This window comes from Dermacentor albipictus, chromosome 1, assembly GCF_038994185.2.
Source record: "Dermacentor albipictus isolate Rhodes 1998 colony chromosome 1, USDA_Dalb.pri_finalv2, whole genome shotgun sequence".
Lineage (NCBI taxonomy): Eukaryota > Metazoa > Arthropoda > Arachnida > Ixodida > Ixodidae > Dermacentor > Dermacentor albipictus.
The window spans coordinates 219,805,148-219,827,593 of record NC_091821.1 but is presented as its reverse complement, the minus strand read 5'-3'; the positions used below and the strand labels follow the sequence as shown (position 1 = coordinate 219,827,593).

General features: G+C 42.8%; 1 protein-coding gene and 1 long non-coding RNA gene across 4 annotated transcripts in view; one reads left to right on the top strand and one right to left on the bottom strand.

Moving 5' to 3' along the window:
• The first annotated feature begins 2,271 nt into the window (after window positions 1-2,271).
• Window positions 2,272-10,196, top strand: LOC135897421 (uncharacterized). 2 transcript variants are annotated; one of them, XR_010563038.2, is made up of 3 exons: window positions 2,272-2,857; window positions 7,195-7,260; window positions 9,902-10,196. It is a non-coding gene; the product is annotated as an uncharacterized lncRNA (long non-coding RNA). The 2 variants fall into 2 exon arrangements; XR_011512331.1 differs by lacking the exon at window positions 9,902-10,196 and adding an exon at window positions 8,183-9,145.
• Window positions 10,197-12,276: 2,080 nt separating this feature from the next.
• Window positions 12,277-22,446, bottom strand: part of LOC135897429 (zinc finger protein 64-like) — a 73,225-nt gene continuing 63,055 nt past the window's right edge. For both annotated transcript variants that reach the window (XM_065426045.2, XM_065426044.2), the window contains exon 7: window positions 12,277-18,029. In XM_065426045.2, the coding sequence (XP_065282117.1) occupies window positions 17,206-18,029 (824 nt within the window). In that variant the 3' untranslated portion in view covers window positions 12,277-17,205. The remainder of the gene's footprint in view (window positions 18,030-22,446) is intronic.

Sequence of the window (22,446 nt, the reverse complement as noted above, 5' to 3'; positions counted from 1 at the left end):
GACTTTCCACATTGACAATAAGTGTTAAAATGTAGTTAAGTATGAAGAAAACTTGTAAGTGCTCATGCTGCTGTTTTGATGGGTCAACAATGTTCTATACTTACTAAACACTGAATTGTAATCTGAACTATTCAAAGCCTTAACTGGTTATTCAGAATGTTCTGGGTACATACACTGTGGATGCCCCATGGAGAATAGTTGTTCTTGGACAATATTGTAAACAGTAATCTCGACACCGCTGAACCTTTTTACATGATATTTTGTAGAAAGTGCGTGTTCTAAGGAGCTACATTTACAGCTATACTTTCTAGCAGAATCCTTTAACGTTCTCTGCTGTTACGAATCAAAGGAAAAGGATCATGGGTGCCCATTGTGTTTATGGTCACCTGGCTACATTTTGATACAGTGCTGTGGTGAAATTAGTAAACATGCTGTCAGCTTGTTCAAGATGGGTATCTGAAGATCACTTGGAGAGGCCTTTGTCCTACAGCGGACATAAAGTAGGGTGAAGATGACAATGACAGCTATTAGTTACAATATTTAATTGGTCTCAAAGGCCAACGATGTTGGTGCTGCGAGCACCAGTTACGTGCTGACACAATGCGGCAATGGAGGTGATGCGACAATTTTCGAGGAGGCGGAAAACTGTTAAGTGTCCCCCTCCAATATGAAAAATTGTGTCATTAAGTAAGAACGCTAAAAAAGGCCTCAGGTTTGCCATTCAATGCATACTGCATTTAGAGAGGGCAACTATTGCAACCCTGATTGCCTCTCTTTGCATTCTTCAGACAGAAAATGATTCCAATGCAATTAACTATGCATAACACAGCCAAATGTATCCCAATTATTGCTGTGAACTATCTTACAAGGCTTGGCAAATATTTTTTTGACTTCAACAACTGGTGAAAATCAACCACCAGCCCCATCACCTTTTCCTCAGAAGTGCTTGGCTTTATTCAATGCACCCTTCAATAATATAACAGATCATTGCTGAAGAATATCTTTTTTACAAACTAAATTACCATATTTACAAGTTTATAAGTCGACTCGAAGTCGACCCTCCCATATCGCCTGTAAAAGGGGAAGAAAAAAAAAGAGCATAGCCGAGGGCGCATTCCATAACGAAAATTTATTGGTAGCTGGCATGGTCACTAGACTACTCGTCTTCACTTGTGCCACCGTGCTCACTAGTGCTGCCATCGTCATCGCTGCTACGGTCCCACAGCGTGTCGTCGTGCAGCAAAATTCCACATTTGGCATACTACTGCACCACGACATATTGTGGAACAGCAGCCCACACCGAATGCACCTAACCACACACAGCCGTCAGGGAGGCTCTTTTGACAGGTCCGGTTGGCGTAAGTTTGCGGTCTTCTGCCACCAGCCACTCGCTGTACTCATGGTGGAGGCTGTCCTTAAAAGGCGAAGATCTGGGCTTGTTACATGACCATGTCGCATTTCACTGGCAGGAACCGATCATGCGTTTCAGCTACGTACGCCGCAAGCTTGGCCTACAGCTCCTGAAAGCGTCCAGACTTCAGCCCATGGGAAATTCTTCACTTGCCATCACAGGTGAAAATTTTGCTTCGCTGCAGTCACCACTCTTGCACCACCCATTCAGAAACATCGAACTTGCGGCCCGCTGCGCAGTGATTTGTTTCTTCGGCGTAAAGGATGGAAGCCCTCTTGAACGCTGCTGTGAACGAGCGCCGAACGTTTAGTGGGCCTGGAGCACTCATGACGACTGAGGAAGCATGGAAGTAGCACGTAAGCAGCAGTCAAGTTGAACACGTGTAAAGGCAACAGCACAGATAAAGACGTTCTGACAGCTACAGGCAGTGCCTCCTCCTCTTTATAGAGGAGACACGTCGGCTCTTCCATGAACTGTCGATACTCCCCGCCAGCGCCGCTGTTCTGAGGGCAATTCTGAGGGTGCCGCCGCGAATGGAACAGCGGCCCTTCCATCAGCTATCGACACCCCCCCCCCCCCATGAGTATTGCGTGCACTGTAAAACTATAGTAAAACTCTCAAAAATGTTGGAAAACCCTTCCTAAAAGCGAATAAACGCGCGGGATAGCGAAAAGCTGCGGGTAGGGACATAGAGCAAACATAAAATTGTAACTACGTTGTAGCTCTTCTGATATTTCGTTAGTCTCGCTTTTTTGGGGGTGCCATGTTTTAGTTTCGATTGTAAGTCGACCCCCCCCCCCCTACTTCAGATATTCAGATTTAAAAAAATAGGTCGACTTACAATCGTGTAAATACGGTACTGTATGCACTACAAGGTTCGGCAAAAGTTCCTGCACTCTCCAGAAATTAGTTGTAAAAAAGCTAAATGAGCAAAACCGAAGAAATTTCTGAATGTTCCGTCCCAAGAATTGTGAAAGAGAAGCTGCACTAGTACAAGGTTCAGAAACCTCAAAACCTCTTGGACTTACACAGCACATGAAAGAGACCGAGGCTCTAAGATACAAGGACCTGCTCAAAATACTTCAGCAGCATTGCTCGCCATTGCAGCACCGATTCAAAGACGAAGTAGTGTTCAAATAAGCCCTGTGGCGTACCTGCGCTGCCTATTTCGATCTCCTCCGAAACTAGGTCCGCTATCGTGATCTTTGCCTTTCTGCCGTTACGAAATTACATACCTAATCGTACGTCCGTTTTCCCAGTCCTAGTTCTCCTACTCTATCTAGTATCGTCGCACGTGTTACGTTATTGAAGGCCTTTTTTAGGTCCAACCCGAGAATGCCTTTGTCGATCTGCCCGAATCTTCAATGATGTGATGTTTTAGTTGCAACAGAGCGTCTTGCTCCTGAATCCTATCGTCGTGGGTGAGAGCGCGTCCCAGTCCTCGAGGTAGGTGCATGGTTATCCTCGCTAGGACCACGTGCTCCATGAGTTTCCCCACGCAAGAATAAGTGAGAGATATGGGTCTCAAGTTCTCAATCTGCAGTCACTTGTCCGGTTTCGGTAGTAACACAATTTGTGCCGTCTTTCATTGCTGCGGAATCTGCCCTGCCTTCCAGCCTTTTTCTTTTTTTTCTCTCATAATGATCGCACCCTGAACTTGCTGCCATGAAGTGGGTAGAAGACACACGGTACGATTCGGCGTCTGATGTGGCGTTCGGCGGGTGCGATTGTGTCCGACGCCGTGTCGGACGGCGAATCGTACCCTGTCTCCTACGTTTATTGCTATAGCAATTATATGGAATAAAAAAGCAACTTATTCCGGCTGTCGCTGCGTTGCACGCTCATTTTCAACGCGGCTCTCGGATTGACAACCAGGCCTATCCAATGCCTCCCTGGGAATTCACCAGCATCACAACTAATAAGCCAACAAAGTTACGACGCAGCGATACAACAGGTATTATTGACGAACACAATATCGTCGATGCACGAACACCTGCAAAGTCTATACGGATGCTGCCATTCTCCCTGACGACGGAAAGACATCATTTCTGAGTATTACGCATAGTTTCATCAGCAGCCACCAGCGCTATTTATGGAAGCCAGCGCTCTAGTAATGGAACTTCAAGCCATCACGACGCTGTGCAAGATGCGACATCTAAGCTGCCTACCATCAAGCAACTATAGATATCTTCACTGACTCTTTAGCGGCTATTCAGGAATTCACTCAAGAAGGTTGATTAGGCGATGGAAATCTGCGAGACAATACACACTATGAATAGTAAAACAGCTACTTGCGTCAAGGTACACTGGATTCAAGGCCATTCAGCGAACCCTCACAACATTGCTACTGACCAGCAGGCACACTGCCCTTCTAATCCTGATCTCCCGCCTATTAATTCCCCTCCCACCTCAACTCCTTAACTCGCTTCGAGCCAGTAAAAATTTTCTCCGGCAGGACACACGCGCTCTTATCCCACCGTGTGTCTGCTCCCTCCCCCTTCACCTTACTAGGGCGGAGGAAGTTGTGCTTAGGAGGCTTTTGGCCGGGGTGGCCCTTACACCGGCTGTTATCTCAAGGTGGAACTGGTCGCATTTACCACTGGGTGCTACGTGTCCATACTGCTCCGTTCCTGTGATGGAAGCAGATGCATACCACCTAATATGGACATGTACTGGTTTAAAATCGGAACGCTCGCGTCTCCTACTGCAAGCCGGCCTCCGCTACAATGTGACAACCAGCTATAACCGCTGGATACATGACAACAGATTCCAAAAAACACTGCTTCAATTCATACACAACACAGGCCTCACAGCACACATATAATACACATATACGCCCCAAGAATTATGCCTTAAGGGCAAGTCTTTATCGCAATAATAAAAAAAAATTATATGGACGATCCAGGCGCATTTTTGCCGTCGTCGTCGTCGCCGCCGCGCGCAGCATGGTGCGAGTGAAAGCGCACGAGGGAAGCCGACGATGGTGGCTTAAAGTCGTGGCTCAATCTCGCGCGCCGTCTTTCGCCGCGCGAAAGTCCCCGGGGGAGGGAAGGCCAGACGAGGACGTTGTACTAAAGGGTTTTATGTACTAGAGTACTGGTACACTCTAGTTTTACTCTAGCAGCTACTGTGTATTGCACAACACAACGAGATCTCAACACAACGAGATCTCAGCAGCCCTGATACAAAATGAAGTTCCTTTAGTACGGATTGAGGAGTGTGAACACTGCTACGGGTTGACCTCGTCAAGATCATTTCCTCTGACACAGTATTGAGATTATCGTATTTTTTCCTACCTTTCGATTTGTGCACCAATGCTTCTCATTATGGAACCGGAGCCGTGCTCTATCAACACGGCATCCGGAAGCCCAGTGAATGGCAGCAGCAAGTAATTAGATACATTACTCTTACACATTTTCGAAGGCTGAAATGGACTGTGCCACCACTGAAAAAGAGGCATTGCAGTTGTAATTGGATGAAGATACTTTAGGAGTTACATCAAAGGTCGAAATTTCAAGCTTTTCACCAACTAAGCTCTCACTCACCTCTTTCAGCTAGCCCAACCTAAAGAAGGCTGGCTCGATAGATAAATGAGATCCAGCAGCTTAGATTTGAAGTCTTCCATCGCCCAAGACTCAAACATCAAGAGGCTAACACATTGCCTAGACTGCGCGTGCCAAGAGAGGCAAACTCCAAAAGCATAAACCTGACAAGGCTCTGGGAACATGCACGGAATTTTCAATTGAATAACGGTCAAATACACGTACCTGAAATGAGTGCGCCATTAATTCTCGAATTTTACCATAATAGCCCAGAGCCGGACAGACATGATGGTTTCTGGAGGACGCACCAAAACTCACTCAACGATTCACATGAAAAAACATAAAAGCAGACGCGGGCCGGTAGGTCAAAACTTGCCAAAAATGCCAAGTATATAAAGCAAAGTTCATAGCCAGAGGGAATTGGATGGTGATGCCAGCACAGTTAAACATTTCCTTTGAAGTGCTACACTTCAATGTTGCTGAGACAAAAAAGAAAGGCGAGGCCATTAGAAAACAGCAGGCTTTTCTTGTGGCAGTAGATGAATGTATATGGTATGCTGTTGCAAATCCTGGAAGATTCTTGAAAGATATCTATTCAAGAACATCAAAGCTGTAATTGCTGACAATAGACCGAAGTGACAAGCTCTGTATTTCGACACAGCAAAGAGGCATAGAGCTTTTGCTTCCCTGTTCCATACCACCCAGAAGCTAATTCTCTCACTGAAAGGGTGATATGCAACTTGGAGGCTATCCCTTTAGCTAGACTTCAAAGGTGGTTGGAAATGTTCACTCAAAGTGGCTGTTGCACACTATAATTGCTCTTATACTGATAAGACTAGAATGCAGTCCATATTTTGCGACTTTAGAAAAAGCACCTGGCTGGCAGCTGATTCTTAAGAAATGGACATTGTTGACAAAGTTTCTCTTCGGGAAATGCCACTCTTGACAGTACAATGGAACAAGTACCGGTGCACCATGAATAAAAACTTTGACGAATGACATCAAAGATGCTCAATATCATACTTGGAGACATGGTCCTGACGCGAAAAGGTAAAGTCCCCATTCTCCAGCCTCTGCATTGTGCTTAAAATTGCAAAACAGCAAAGGAATTTTGAAGACGGTATACTACGCAAGATTGAGAGGAAAGACGGAAGAGGCTTCAGTAGGGAATGTTCTGCCATACTATCGCAGCAGGGACGCAGACAGAAGATTGGGAGGACGTAGAGATCCAAGTACATGCACGACTGAGCTAACACCGAATGGCAACAAAGATGAAGGCAAGACAGTCTATGAGGGCAGAGACAATAGAGTACGTGGAGACAAGACAGCTGAGAGAAGGAAGAAGAGATGGCAACTATGTAGCCTCAATAAAGTATTGAAGGCACACTGCTCCAATAGATTTTTACATTATATAAGATATTGAAAAAGGTAAGCACAATGAAAGAACATGTAAATGCTGTCAGCATATTGCTCAAAATAGGTGCACTGTTGAATTAATTGGCACTGAATATATTAAATCTACACTTTAAAATTCAGAATAAAAGTGGCATTCCTACATCTTTTGCATTGCTGCCATGTGTGCCAAGCAGTACAGTTGAGAGTTTAGTTTTTCCTACGTAATATTGAATAAACGGTACCCACGCTTCCTATCAATTCACTCGACTAGGGGATTTCTTATTACTACCATGTGCCCAAGATGCTCGAGTAATTTCATTCACTTTTGTAAAGCACAGATAACACAGCAGATGCAGGAATCTCTGGATATAAAGTAGGCTGCCTAGCCCCTGCAGTTAAAAGTACTGGACAAAAAAAAAAAGATTTTACTATGCTTCAATAATAATAATATTTGGGGTTTTACGTGCCAAAACCACTTTCTGATTATGAGGCACGCCGTAGTGGAGGACTCCGGAAATTTTGACCACCTGGGGTTCTTTAACGTTCACCTAAATCTAAGCACACAGGTGTTTTCGCATTTCGCCCCCATCGAAATGCGGCCGCCGTGGCAGGGATTCGATCCCGCGACCTCGTGCTCAGCAGCCCAACACCACAGCCACTGAGCAACCACGGCGGGTTACTATGCTTCAAGCTGCACGTTACTCTCTGTCAAATTGGTGTTTAGCACAATATTTGTTAACATGGTCTGGCATATGAAGCAGAGACTAAAAGCCAGAGTACATGCTTGGCCTAATTGAGCCCTGCATTTGGTATTGTTGCTCACTGCAAGCCTTTTGTCCTCGCCAGCACAGGCGCATATGTGATGCACCAGGGACGCACAATTCACTGTGCCAAGGAGCTGACCGAGCCTAGGTGAGAGTACACATTGTTTATTCATCTATAACAATGCATGGCAAGGAACGCAGCACAATAACTTTGCAAACGACAGAAGGACATCCCATACTTGGCATAGAATGTGTGTCTGTCCTAATTGACACATTTATAAAAGCTTTTTCTCACCCAGTAGGTACCAATGAACAATGTACCTTGACATTACCTCATTACTTGCCCATCGATGCCATTGCTTCTGAGGGCATTTACGCCATCATTAAGAAACTTAAAAAGCTCGTCACCATGTGGCATTGACAGCATCAGTAAGAAATTCTTCAAAAACACTGTCGAATACTGCTCTACCATTCTGGCATGCATTTTTTCACAGTCCCTGCAGCATTCTAACATTTTGGTAGACTGGCTGGTAGGGAAGATTGTTCCAGTTGACAAGTCCCCCCTGGGGTAACACACACTTCTTTAAATTTTTGCCCAATTTCACTCACATCTGTTCCATGTAAAGTTTTTAAACACAATATATTCACTCACCTTGTTCATTTTCTTGAGTCTAACCAGTTTTTTACACCCTCACAACATGGCTTCTGCAAGAATTTTTCTTGCAAAACACAGCTTGTGGTCTTTACTAATGACCGGCAACATTTGCTTGATTCTGGATTTTCAATACATTGTATTCTTTTGATTACTCCAAAGCATTTAACAAGCTTAGTCATCATTTACTACTTTTTAAGCTTGGCCAATTAAATCTAGATGCTAATGTACTTAACTGGATTCGAGCTTTCCTTTCTAACTGCACTCAGTTGGTTTCTGCCAATACGTACTGTCGATTCCCCAGTCAAACCAGTGCTATTGGGTGTTCCCCAGGGGTCTGTATTGGGACCCTTACATTTCTTAATTTTTATGAATGACCTACCAAATAACATTTCATCAAAGGTTTGCCTATTCGCAGATGACTGTGCAATTTACCAGAAGAGAGGTAACCAAGACGATGCTACCTTACTCCAGAAAGATTTAAATAGCGTACTTGCCTGGTGTGAAAAGTACAACATGGAATTAAACATTTCAAAGTGCAAATCAGTGTGTGTGTCTCACACCTCATTAGCATGTCCACACTATTATCTAACTGATATGTCTCTTGAGTCTGCTTCATCTCACAAATATCTCTGTGTTCATATCTGGAGTAACCTATCATGGAAGCATCATGTAAGGTACATCATAACCAAAGCTAACAGTTCACTTCGGTACTTTCGAATAAATTTTTATATGGCACCCCCATCACTTAAAAAGATTCTCTACATCACTTGCATCCATCTGTCAATTGAATATGCATCATCTACTGGAATCCAGGTGGTACTACATTGAAAAATTAACTTGAAAGAGTGCAGAATCGTTCCATTCACTTCACCTTATCCAATGATGACCGTACAGCTAGTGTTACCATGATGAAGTCGCTGCTTAACCTTCCAGAACTTACCATGCAGCGCAAGATAGCCCAGCTCAGTGTTTTACATAAAACTTACAATCAACAATCATCTCCATGAACAGTTCATAAAAACCCCCTCCTTTCACACCAGCTAGTATTGACCACTTCCAAAAGGTTGACGCTCCTCGTTGCAGAACTGTGACCTATTAACATGCATTTTTACCTCAAACCACCTCCGAATGGAATCAGCTGCCAGAAGCAGCTACTGCTATTACCAACATGGTTAACATTGCGTAGTTATTTGTGCTCAATTTGTTCTTCTGTTTTAGCCTGTTTGTTTCTTACTTTTAGATCGTGAAATTACTGTTTTCTCTTAGTTGTAACTGTACATGTTTTGTAATAAATTGCCGAATGTTCATGCTCCTTATTGTTATTGTATTAACAGTTTTTTCGCAATTTTGGTCTGTAATATGCCCCTCCCCTCTCTAATGTGCAAACCCCAAGGGTGAAGTAAATAAATAAATGCCAGCACATCTGATGACAAAAAAGGACAAAGTACAGAGACAACCAAGACGATTAACCAGATGCTCGAATTTTTACCCAATGCATTCCTGGCCCTGTACATAATTACGGTACACAGACTTGAGACCTTGTCTCCTTTTCTCAGCGTATGTCTGGCACCAAGAGATGAGAAGACGAGCTAGCACTACAGAAACCAGATTGACTGCCTACACATAGGTGCAGCACAGAAACCACGGGAATCCTAATTGCACTGGCCAATGGCCTTGGAAGGTGCTGCACCTTCACTCATGACGCTTGCATCAGAGAGCAACCACAGACAGAGCACTAAAACGAAGTAATTAAACTTATCAGTAACTCTTGCAAATAGTTGAAATAGCACCAACCACAAAGAAGGAGCTGGTGTGAAGAGCTAGTGCCAGTAATTTTCTTAAATAAATATGTAACAGAACTGGGATTTCCTTTCCTGTTTCAATGCAACATAAACTCTTTGTTATCTGTGGTTGACTACTATGCTCATGGACAACTTTCTATGGCAATGAAGAGATAGTTATGGAGACAAAGTGTGCACAAGTGAGAGCACTCCTGAAAAAAGTCCCGCACTTTCATCTACGTTAGCTTAAGCTAGGGAAGAGAAAACCTTATTTACAGCAGTAAAATACGACGAAATACACTACTCAGTGTTTAAAGTTGACATATGTTGTGTATTTTTTCTTCCTCATTCAGGGCAAATGCGAAGCCAGCGCATGTGGAAGCTGCATTGATTCAGCGTCTATTCTGAGAAATCAAAAGCACTGAAAAACGCTACCCCGACTGTGAGGCACAGCAACACATGTACGGAAGCGCTGCCCCTGTAGCTTCCCTTCACTGCCACAGAAAGTTGTCTGCGAATATAGTACGTACTGATCAAGTTACAAAACAATGTACATCAGACTGCGAGCTAGCCAGTGTTGGTGCCAATCCTGTTGTACGTTTGCAGCTTTCCCTTGTGTACAAAGTCCCATTCTCAGTAAAAATGACATTTTGGACTTTCTGGATCACAATCACTCTAGACAAAGTGCTTTAATGTTTTTGCAGTACAGTCCATAGCATATGCACTGCTTACTCCTGAAGGCTTGCACTTCATAAACAGGCTCTCCCCTCATTTGGCCAGCAGATGTGCTGTACGAGTAGACGGGGGCGTTGACTTTCAAACACCCTCCCTTCAACCGTAGCCAGTGCTTTTTTTTTTTTCTTTACATATGCACATGCTAGCAATGATGAACTTTTTATGTAAAGGGTTGTCTTAGGGCATAGTAGAAAGGAATTATATGAATAGGTGCAACTCTGCATGCAGCAACTTCTGTGAGGTTGTACACACATCCCAAAAATTTGCTGCAACATAGGTTTCACTTCGTTTTCACTTAATTTTGACTTTCCACATTGAGAATAAGTGTTAAAATGTAGTTAAGTATGAACAAAACTTGTAAGTGCTCATGCTGCTGTTTTGATGGGTCAACAATGTTCTATACTTACTAAACACTGAATTGTAATCTGAACTATCCAAAGCCTCAACTGGTTATTCAGAATGTTCTGGGTACATACACTGTGGATGCCCCATGGAGGATAGTTGTTCTTCGACAATATTGTAAACAGTAATCTCGACACCACTACACCTTCTCTACATGATATTCTGTAGAAATGTGCATGTTCTAGAGAGCTACATTTACAGCTACACTTTCAAGCAGAATCCTTCAATGTTCTCTGCTGTTATGAATCAAAGGAAAAGGATCATGGGTGCCCATTGCGTCCATGGTCACCTGGCTACATTTTAATGTATATTTGGCCATATTGGCTCAGATGGAAGCCCTGATGCCGAGCCAAATATTGCATTCATTGATGCTACATAGTTGGTATAGATCAGATACCAATGCACTGCTTTGACACCTTATGCATCACCAAGGAACCCAAATATGACAACAAAAAAAGTTTCTGAAGGCGTTCCTTCCCTGTCAGCACTGTGGAATGCCTTTCATAAGCTCATCAACCAGCAGCAATTTTCACTGCCACAAGCACAGGCTGAAAAATGTGTGCATGATGGAATTTTCGGCCAACACGAAAATCCAAGCTAGTGGTGGTGCAAGCATGTGCTAAATGTTGACTGGGCTTGCAAAATGATATCTGGCAATACAAAACACTAGCATGTCCAATGAGCAGCTCTTTTTGGTGTCTGAAGAAATTATGACGTACAGGAGTATGTCGATGCTCCCCAAACATGTCCAACAGCTATCCTTCCTTCATGACAACATTAACTAACTGCAGTTATGACATTGTCAAGCAAGCGTGTTGACAAGAGAATTTTGTTCACCTCAAAGCATAATTTTTCTGTACGTTATTCGCTGTGCAATAACTTTTTTATCGTATCTGTGGTTGGTGAAAAAAAATTGCATTTTTGCGAAACCAATAGTACTTGTATTAAAAAAAATATTCCACTCGTACTTGGCTTTCATTACTTGAAATCGATTTGAAATTGAAAATTTGATATTTACACACATTTAAAAAAACAAAGGTGGTTGGTTGACGCGCCTCGTTCAACGTGCAATTGCTACATGCAGTATTTTTAGCTTGCAACTGCAGTTGTGCCCAATGGTTTGACAACTATACCCCTTTAACACAACCAAAGCACTGCTTTGGAAAAATAGAGTTTAAGGCTCAACAGGCTGTGGAACGACTATTTGACAGAGTGGAGATGTTAAAGAAATTCAACACAGAATTGCCAGAATTTTTGACATTGAGGCTATTTCTACTCATGTCATTGCAATTCGAACAAAATGTCAGTTTTTTTTATATATATAACTAAAGATTTAGTAGAGGACAAAAAGCCCAAATTTTGTCCCCTGATCACCTAAAGTTGAGCAGTAACTAAACTTGTAGATGTGAGGAACTGCCCTACCTGAGAGCAAATTTTAATGCAATGTTGAGCAAGTGCAGCCGTACTTGCAGAGATGCCCATACATCCCTGGCTGTTCTGAAAAGTGAGAAATGTTTGAGTGCACAAAAGTGATATATATATAATTAGCCAGATACAAGGGATCCGGAGCACGGCCTAAGAACACCTCTGATAAAAAAACAAAACCAAGCATTTTCTTTTTATTTAACTCCTTAAATGTGTGAAACAGAGCTTTGGAGAGAGAAAAGAATGGTATGATGCATCATACACAACCACAAATCCATTGCCGAGTAAAATGAGGATAGTGCCGCAGAATGAAAACCAATCAAGGCAGACAGCACAAAAAACTTTACAGATCTTGCAACAACCAAGTACACACATGCATTATGCTGATGAGAGTAAACAACAAATAATATTGCAAGAAATGAGACTTTCTACTGACTATGGACGCTACATAACTTTTTGACATACAGGTATGATTGTTGCATGCACATTTTGAAGCAATAATCAAAACACCACAATAAGAGTTACTGTGGCTCATTTTTTGGAAGATGGATGCCACATGGTTCTGGTTTTTAGGTATCCAGGTGTCACAGCAATTTGTCCAACGTATACATAGATTTATGTACATGTGTATGGTATTTGCTTGAGCAAAGGCTGCAAACCAGGGTGTGCAATAAATTCAGGCACAGCCAGGTCAAGAAATAGTTCATATTATGCATGAAAAACAGCACCACCAAATGAGACCACTATTCATTGAGCCCAAAACTGCTACTCTGCAATCAAACTGACCACCACTAAATCAGCAATATGCCTGTAACAATGCAGAGCTGCCATATTTTGCACAAAATGTATGCTTGTAGCCAAAGCGCAACTGCACAATGAACGAAGCCTTTAAACCAAACTTTCTTTGGTCAAATAAATGGTGCACTTAGTGCATGTCACTTCTGTTTAGTTTAAGTGCCAAAACATCCTCGCAGCTCAACATTTTATGCGGACATCATCCAAGTTCGTGACAATTTGTGACTGCCAGTCTAGCAGTTTAGACGATCACAGCAAAATGAGAAGGCAGGGGAGTGTACTTGACACAGTCACAAGACAAACTTTAATTAGAAAGTTCTGCTGTTTCAGACCCGCAAACAGCATAAATCCTGCTTCCTGAAGGTCAATAAAACTAAATTGTTATGTCTTAGGAAATTACATGGCAATATCAAATGATCCACTATATTAGACAAGTGAGCTTAAATAATTATAAGCTACACAATAAATGTGGTACAATATGTTGCTTCAAAACAGCTATAGCCCACCGGTCACTTGAACTTGTGGGACAATGAACTGAGTCAACGTGACGTCAAAGAAAAAAAAAGAAAAGGGCTCACAAAGTCAATTCCTACATGTTTATATGACACAGAGTTTTCAACATTTTCAAACAGTATGCCCTACTCAATAAATGAAGTTACAATCAGATAAAGGACACATCACTGGCGTCACACAACTGTATCATTAGATGCACAAGGAAAACAGCAGTACTTCATTATATTATTATTTCTTTAGTCATGAATGATTTCACAAATCTTCCATGTCCAGCTTACAAGAATTTTTATGAATTCTCATTGCATCATGGCTGCTCTGTATTCAGTATGTTTGCAACCCTTAATACCATACCTACACTTCTTGGTTCACGAATTCAACATACTAAAATGATATCCTCTGCTTAAAATTTGAGCAAAAAGCAGAGAATCGAAATACCATTTCACAGTTTTCCCTATGCAACATAAATCAGGTTACATCTTCAGCCTCTCACAAATTTTGTCGGCCCTTCCGCTGCTCAGAAGCAATGACCAATCCCTCTTTATATCATAACAACGCAACATGTACTGGTGCCACCTTTTTCAGACATTTTCCCAACTGCACAGCAGCCCATACAAGTCTCATTTAAAAACATACCCACAACACACGTGCAGACAAGTGCACACACACACGCATCTTTAGCATAATAGCATGCTCAACAGTTTGGCAATGAAATTACATTAAACATATCTTTGCGGAATGGTGACATGGAGTTTACAGCATGGGGCTGCAGCTTATAACTACAGCCACTGTGTCCATGCCATGTAAAGCATACCCCAGAACATACTTAAGTAGAGCAAAACACAGTCTTGTATGGCACGGCTAATGCATGAATGGTTTTCCTGCTGCACTAGGGAAGCATACAAGTTTGCTCCCATGATGGCCAGGGTTTACAACAGAGTACTTGAAAGCCCCATGGTTTGCCCCAACAAAGCTATATAAAAAAAACAGCCAGTTCCAATACAGTACCAAGGAAGCTCGTAAAAACAGCACAGCAGCCTAAGGATAAGCAATCTGGTCGTTGAACTAACAGGAAAGAGAACTCCAATTCACACACACAAGAAAAATGATAAAAAGCATGGTGAAAGCTAAAACTTCAATGACGAAAGAGCAAGGTGTAAGAACTTGAATCTTATAGATTTAAAGTGTTTTCTGTGAATGAACACTCGGCAAAATTTCAATTAGTAACTTGAACAACAACAAAAGAATGGCCCAATTTCTGTCCCAGCAAATTTTGTTAAAAAAAAAAGATGTTCAGTAAGAGTCCAGGAAAGTCCCATATAGAGCAGACACCGAGTGTTCACATATGTACGTGCCAAAGCCAAATAATCACTGATAAGGTATTCTAACTGTGAATGACACACACACTGAGTGCAACTAAAAGAAAGAGTTCACTTTCTCCACAACATTATTCCTTTGAGGTTAAAGTTAAAATGCTCATTACTTTAATTAAAAATCGAGATATCTCAGGACCGGTATTTAGAGAACCTATGTCATACACAAAGTCTAAAGAAATAAAAATACACTCGCTACATAATATGTAATGCACTTTTGAGCTGCTTTAAAAAATATATTTTGGTCCAAATTTTCAAGGACAAGTATTTCAACTGTAGAACCTACATAGCTTTAATGTACCCTGGACTTAGTATGCCCTCCAGGCATTACGTAATCAAGCACCATGAAGATGGACATATGAAAACTGACACCATGGTATTCAAACAACTCAGAGTGAACAGTAGAAACTCTTAGCATTAAAACACATATGTTTTCATTATGAAACTTAATATATAGATAACTCTGTAGGATCAGTAAACATTAAGCAACAGCTGAATTACTGTATCACAAATGTGAGGTAGGATGCCCAGCACAGTGTAATTCATCAATATGGGATTTATTTCAATCATCCAGAATCACAGAATGCACAAAAACACTGTACTAATGAACTAAACTGTCCACCCTAACTCACCAATATGCACCTCTTCTACCATGCAAACCAACAAAACTTGTAGCACCACAAGGCCGCATGGTATACAATGGTGAAATATACTGCCACATTTCAATTCAATTCAGTTTTATTTGACAACTTTACCAAGCCACTTGGAATTTCACGACTGTATAATTCTGAAAAGTTTGATTGATGACAGAACGTTCTATCGAGAAGATTTCCCAGCAATAAAATGGAATGTCACCAATGGGCTATCCTTGGTAGATGAATCAGTGAAAAAACAGTGTGAAATAAACATAAACAAGGGAGGAACACAGGACAAGCACTGTACTGTGTTTTAAATTTAAATTAAATTATGGGGTACGTTTTACATGCCAAAACCACTTTCTGATTACGAGGCATGCTGTAGTGGAGGACTCCGGAAATTTTGACCACCTGGGGTTCTTTAACGTGCACTTAAATCTAGGTACACGAATGTTTTCGCATTTCGTCCCCATCGAAATGTGGCCACCGTGGCCGGGATTCGATCCCGCGACATAGTGCCCAGAAGCCCAACACCATAGCCACTGAGCAACCACGGCGGGTTGTGTTCCAAATTTAAACACGGACAAGAGAGGAACACAGAACACAGCACTTGTCCTGTGTTTTGTCCATATTTATTTCACGCCATTTTTTTTTCTGTGATGGATTCGTACCAACTAGCTCGCATTCATACCCATTTTTTGGTAGATGAAGTTTCAAAGATATTCAATGCCAGAAAAAGGCAGCTTATTATGACAAATGGCTTTAAATATCAATTAGAAACAGTGTAATGCACATATTCGTGTGTATATACATATATGCCCTGTCTGTACATATAGATAGCAAGAATAAATTGCACTCTCACCCACCTTCTTTCCAGCTCAATTATAACAATTTGTACATGAGCATGGTGTTCGAGAATGTTTCGTGTTTGGATAATCCTCAGTAATTGGTACAATGGCAGTTTGTGTACAGCTGAGAAAACATATGACATATCACCGTTTTTGTGTCTATAAATCTATGAATGAGAGCAACATCTGGCAATAACAACCTAGTATTTTCTCTACCACAGCACGTTTCTTGTAAGAGAAATTGCACACAACCTTACGGTAACCTTGCCTATAAAGAAGTGCTAATAAAAACAAATTTATGTCACATATGACTTTAAATGTAAATAACAAGAAAGTAAATGCTACATCTCTGCAACTAGAATTGTCCTCAAAGAATGTGTACTGATAAAGGTAACTTGGGCACTGCACACTCAACAGTGGAGTCCAAAACATCAAGCGAAGCTGGCTTGGCAATATTAATCCGTACAAGATGTTATATGTTAAAAAATGAAATTCTCACAGGAAATATTCAAGTGCTACATGAACACATGTGGTCTGCAATTACTCTGCAAATAAAGCCCATGCTTACCTTACAGTTCATGGCTTCAAGGACACAATGAGCACAGCCTAAAGAGCCACCTTTGAACTATGGCTATAGTTCAAAGCACCATGCATTATTGTGGGGTAACCACACACTTGTCCGGGAAACATGGTCAGCACACCTACTGCTTGAAGACCCAACAATATGGCTGCAAGATAACTTTGTAAGTCACATTTAACCAAGTTACTTTCATCAGGACAATATTTTGTCTTCGCAATCTTAGTGTGACAAATATAAACTCACTGGGTGCTTTGCACAGGTACCTAGGGTCAGGACAATACAGATAACAGTGGATCCTGTTATCACGCTGGAAACAACAACAACAACCGAAAGACATTCGAAAAAAGGCCTTGGCTAGCTGTGCTGTTTTTTTGAGTGAAGATAACACTGGTAGCCATGCCTAAACCCCAAGCCACACCGGGAGCATCGGTGTCGTTCTCTCAAGTGGCACCAGTACATGTGGACCAGGTAACTACTGTGACACCTGAATGCCTTCTTGCGCCGCAATCCACCTTCCAATTTACAGTGGTGACACGACAGGCTCAGCGAGGACTTTCCTAAAGGTAGACGTGATGGTGCACGAAGTTTTCTTCGACGTCGTGGAGCTGCTGAGCCTAGCTGAGATTTTCCACAGCCATCAGAGCAACAGACAACTACTTTTCGAGGTTTTGGTTGCTTCCTAGACTGTTTCAATCGCTGAACCTGCAGCACAGGTGCTGCTAACATCCGGACAGCAGTGTCTGCTTCGGCCACCAGTCCAAAATGCCGCAACAGCATCACTGCACAGTCAGCACAGCGGCCCTTGAGCGCCAGGTTGTGGTGACTTTCTGCTGCATGCCGCGTCAGCACCTTGGCACTACTGCATGGCATCCCACAGTGCGGGCACCGTGCCACTGCATCGTCATCAGCATGCTCTGTGGAAACGTGCTTACGCAGCACATCCTCGAAAGGGGTGCTGTACTGACAGCATGCATCCATGGCTCGGCAGCGAAGTGTCTGACCCGAGTGGAGGCGCATGTGTGCAATCATTGTGTCCTGAGTGAAGGAGCAGAAGCCACACACAACGCAGCGGTAAGGGAACACTGTGGCCAGGCTGTTGGGGTCGTCCCTGCAGCCACCCTCCCGGCCACGAGCAGGCCCCGGGGACACGCAGTCTGCTAGCCCTCGCTGCTCAGTTGCTGCACTCCATGTAAAGAGAGACAGGATGAGCGGGTCACGCTTAAAAGGGGCTCACCCAAGGAAGCCATTCTCCTACACCCTGCAATGCACCTCTAAAAGAGGCGTCAGTGCACGATGTGCACATGCACTGTAACACCACTAGTTAAATCCGTTCACAGGAAAACAGTAAGCCCTTTTTATGTGCCTGAATAGTTCGTCTGCAATTAGGATAACAAAACTTTGTACGGTGCATCGGAGATTTGGATGCCCTTTTTTATAAGGATGGCCACTCTTCCTTCCTGCCATGATGCATTGCAGTTTCCTCTTTATCCTGGCTAGTAAAGCGGCTACTAAACAATAAATGAACCCAAACAATCAGATGCACCTAAAGAACCACTCTGCAGACTTTATGCTGTTTGCAGAATACAGTGAAAATTTGCTTAATTTTGCAAGTACTAGAGTATTTAATTGTTAATTCTCAAAGCTACTGCAGGTGTGACCAGACCTGTGTTTACCCCACCTACTTTCATTGATCCAGTGGAAAGGAGACAGATTGACAGTGCTCCTATTTGAAGCACGTGTGTTACAGCAACACTACTACAGGATTCAGCAACAAATCTTATCACTTACAAAGAAGCTGTAAAAATTTGGAGGACGCTTAAGCCTCGCCTTTAAGAGTAGAACATGACAGCATTCAAAGATCCCCGACTGCTTCTCAGGCTTCCCGGACACTGCAGCATATGTATTTGTAACGTTTACCAGGAAACGCTTGCGGCGAACACTATGCACGAAGGCGGGCTTTTTGGTAGAAATGCGACCTATTCCATGAGCCGCGATATGGCGGAGGCGAGCGCCATTTGGAAGTGCTTCAAGGAAGCGGGCGCACCACTCCGTGGACTCCAAGATATTTATGCGCCGGCATGCACAAATGGCGGATGCCGTCTCCAGTTTATGCATTGTAGAAACGCTGGAAAAGGGGTTTGTTTGAGTTTTCGCATAACAGAATTACGTTTTCTCATATATTCAAATTACAATGCAAGAGCAGTCATGTCTGCAGGTTGTGTATAAGTACTAGTTTACGATTTTTTCACATATTTTAGCTTGAGAAATTCAATTAGTTCAGTCAATTCTTTGCATCACATGGGAGGCCTGGGTATGCGTGGTTCGAAAATCTTTTTGCCAAAACGATGTCCGATGCCAGACGCCGACGCCAGATTTTCTGCGACACGGGATTCTTAATGCTAACGCATTAAACCTTTTGACAAGGGCCATGTACCACATCATAGACCCAATCGGCCATTGCCAGCATTGGTTGTCTGGTCTTTATTTCTTTGTGGTAGAGAAATAATAGGGTAATGGTGTAATGGTAATGTAATTTTCGAAAGCCCAGAAAGAGAAAGAGAATTTACGATTGCCAGTCAGCCTCCAGAATCTGTGCAAAAGTATGTTTATCTAGACGAATTAGTCACAGAGTACCTGGATCGTGAGAGGGAAATGTACAGAAGAATAAAAATGGGTTCGAGTGCATACAATAGGCATTACCAAATCATGACCAGCAGCTTACTACCACTATTCTTGAAAAGTGTACTGTCATTGCATTCTACCAGTACACATGGTGCAGAGACTGAGGTTAACAAATAAGCTTCAGAAGGATCACGCAAGGAGCAATTAAATGAAAAATGATAGGCATATTGTAAAGAGACCATACAAAGGCGCCGCAAATTAGAGAATGGGAATAGCCAATATCCTAGACAAGATTAAGGGGAAAAACGGAGTTGGGCAGGCCATATAATATGCAAGGCAGATACTAGGTAGTCTACCAGAGTTACAGAATGGGTGCCAAGGGAACCGAAGCACAGCCGAGGATGGCAGAGAATGAAGTGTTGTGGTGAAATTAGTAAACATGCTGTCAGCTGGTTCAAGATGGGTATCTGAAGATTGCTTGGAGAGACCTTTGTCCTCCAGCGGACATAAAGTAAGGTGAAGATGATAATGACAGCTATTTGTTACAACATTTAATTGGTCTCAAAGGCCAACGATGTTGGTGCTGTGAGCACGTTACATGATGACACAATGCGGCAATGGAGGTGATGCGACAATTTTCGAGCAGGCGGAAAACTGTAAGTGTCCCCCTTCAATATGAAAAATTGTGTCATTAAGTAAGAACGCTAAAAAAGGCCTCAGGTTTGCCATTCAATGCATACTGCATTTAGAGAGGGCAACTATTGCAACCCTGATTGCCTCTCTTTGCATTCTTCAGACAGAAAATGATTCCAATGCAATTAACTATGCATAACACAGCCAAATGTATCCCAATTATTGCTGTGAACTATCTTACAAGGCTTGGCAAATATTTTTTTGACTTCAACAACTGGTGAAAATCAACCACCAGCCCCATCACCTTTTCCTCAGAAGTGCTTGGCTTTATTCAATGCACCCTTCAATAATATAACAGATCATTGCTGAAGAATATCTTTTTTACAAACTAAATTACCATATTTACAAGTTTATAAGTCGACTCGAAGTCGACCCTCCCATATCGCCTGTAAAAGGGGAAGAAAAAAAAAGAGCATAGCCGAGGGCGCATTCCATAACGAAAATTTATTGGTAGCTGGCATGGTCACTAGACTACTCGTCTTCACTTGTGCCACCGTGCTCACTAGTGCTGCCATCGTCATCGCTGCTACGGTCCCACAGCGTGTCGTCGTGCAGCAAAATTCCACATTTGGCATACTACTGCACCACGACATATTGTGGAACAGCAGCCCACACCGAATGCACCTAACCACACACAGCCGTCAGGGAGGCTCTTTTGACAGGTCCGGTTGGCGTAAGTTTGCGGTCTTCTGCCACCAGCCACTCGCTGTACTCATGGTGGAGGCTGTCCTTAAAAGGCGAAGATCTGGGCTTGTTACATGACCATGTCGCATTTCACTGGCAGGAACCGATCATGCGTTTCAGCTACGTACGCCGCAAGCTTGGCCTACAGCTCCTGAAAGCGTCCAGACTTCAGCCCATGGGAAATTCTTCACTTGCCATCACAGGTGAAAATTTTGCTTCGCTGCAGTCACCACTCTTGCACCACCCATTCAGAAACATCGAACTTGCGGCCCGCTGCGCAGTGATTTGTTTCTTCGGCGTAAAGGATGGAAGCCCTCTTGAACGCTGCTGTGAACGAGCGCCGAACGTTTAGTGGGCCTGGAGCACTCATGACGACTGAGGAAGCATGGAAGTAGCACGTAAGCAGCAGTCAAGTTGAACACGTGTAAAGGCAACAGCACAGATAAAGACGTTCTGACAGCTACAGGCAGTGCCTCCTCCTCTTTATAGAGGAGACACGTCGGCTCTTCCATGAACTGTCGATACTCCCCGCCAGCGCCGCTGTTCTGAGGGCAATTCTGAGGGTGCCGCCGCGAATGGAACAGCGGCCCTTCCATCAGCTATCGACACCCCCCCCCCCATGAGTATTGCGTGCACTGTAAAACTATAGTAAAACTCTCAAAAATGTTGGAAAACCCTTCCTAAAAGCGAATAAACGCGCGGGATAGCGAAAAGCTGCGGGTAGGGACATAGAGCAAACATAAAATTGTAACTACGTTGTAGCTCTTCTGATATTTCGTTAGTCTCGCTTTTTTGGGGGTGCCATGTTTTAGTTTCGATTGTAAGTCGACCCCCCCCCCCTACTTCAGATATTCAGATTTAAAAAAATAGGTCGACTTACAATCGTGTAAATACGGTACTGTATGCACTACAAGGTTCGGCAAAAGTTCCTGCACTCTCCAGAAATTAGTTGTAAAAAAGCTAAATGAGCAAAACCGAAGAAATTTCTGAATGTTCCGTCCCAAGAATTGTGAAAGAGAAGCTGCACTAGTACAAGGTTCAGAAACCTCAAAACCTCTTGGACTTACACAGCACATGAAAGAGACCGAGGCTCTAAGATACAAGGACCTGCTCAAAATACTTCAGCAGCATTGCTCGCCATTGCAGCACCGATTCAAAGACGAAGTAGTGTTCAATATATATCAAGCAGTTTTTTAACCACCAAACGATAGGGTATTGACAGGAAGCCTCAAAAGAAGCCAACATTAGTGGAAGGATCACCTCAATCAGTGTTGGTTTTGGGGGCAATCGCTTCTCATGGAAAAATGCTACTATTTTTTTTTTTTAATAGGGAACCAAAGTGAACAGTCTAAGTTAATAGTAGTCTAACAAAGTGGATGTCATATGTGATATAATAATGAATGTAGATGTCCTGAAGAAAGAGCTTCAGCCTTAAGCCGAATCACACCTCAGAAACTATCAGTGTATGTATCAGCAGGATTCCACTCTGGCTCACAGGGTGAAGGTGGTTCAGCAGTTGTGCACAAAAAACCTCTCTGGTTTTATTTCCACTTCAGAATGGCCATCAAACAGCCCAGATCTAAACCCGCTTGACTA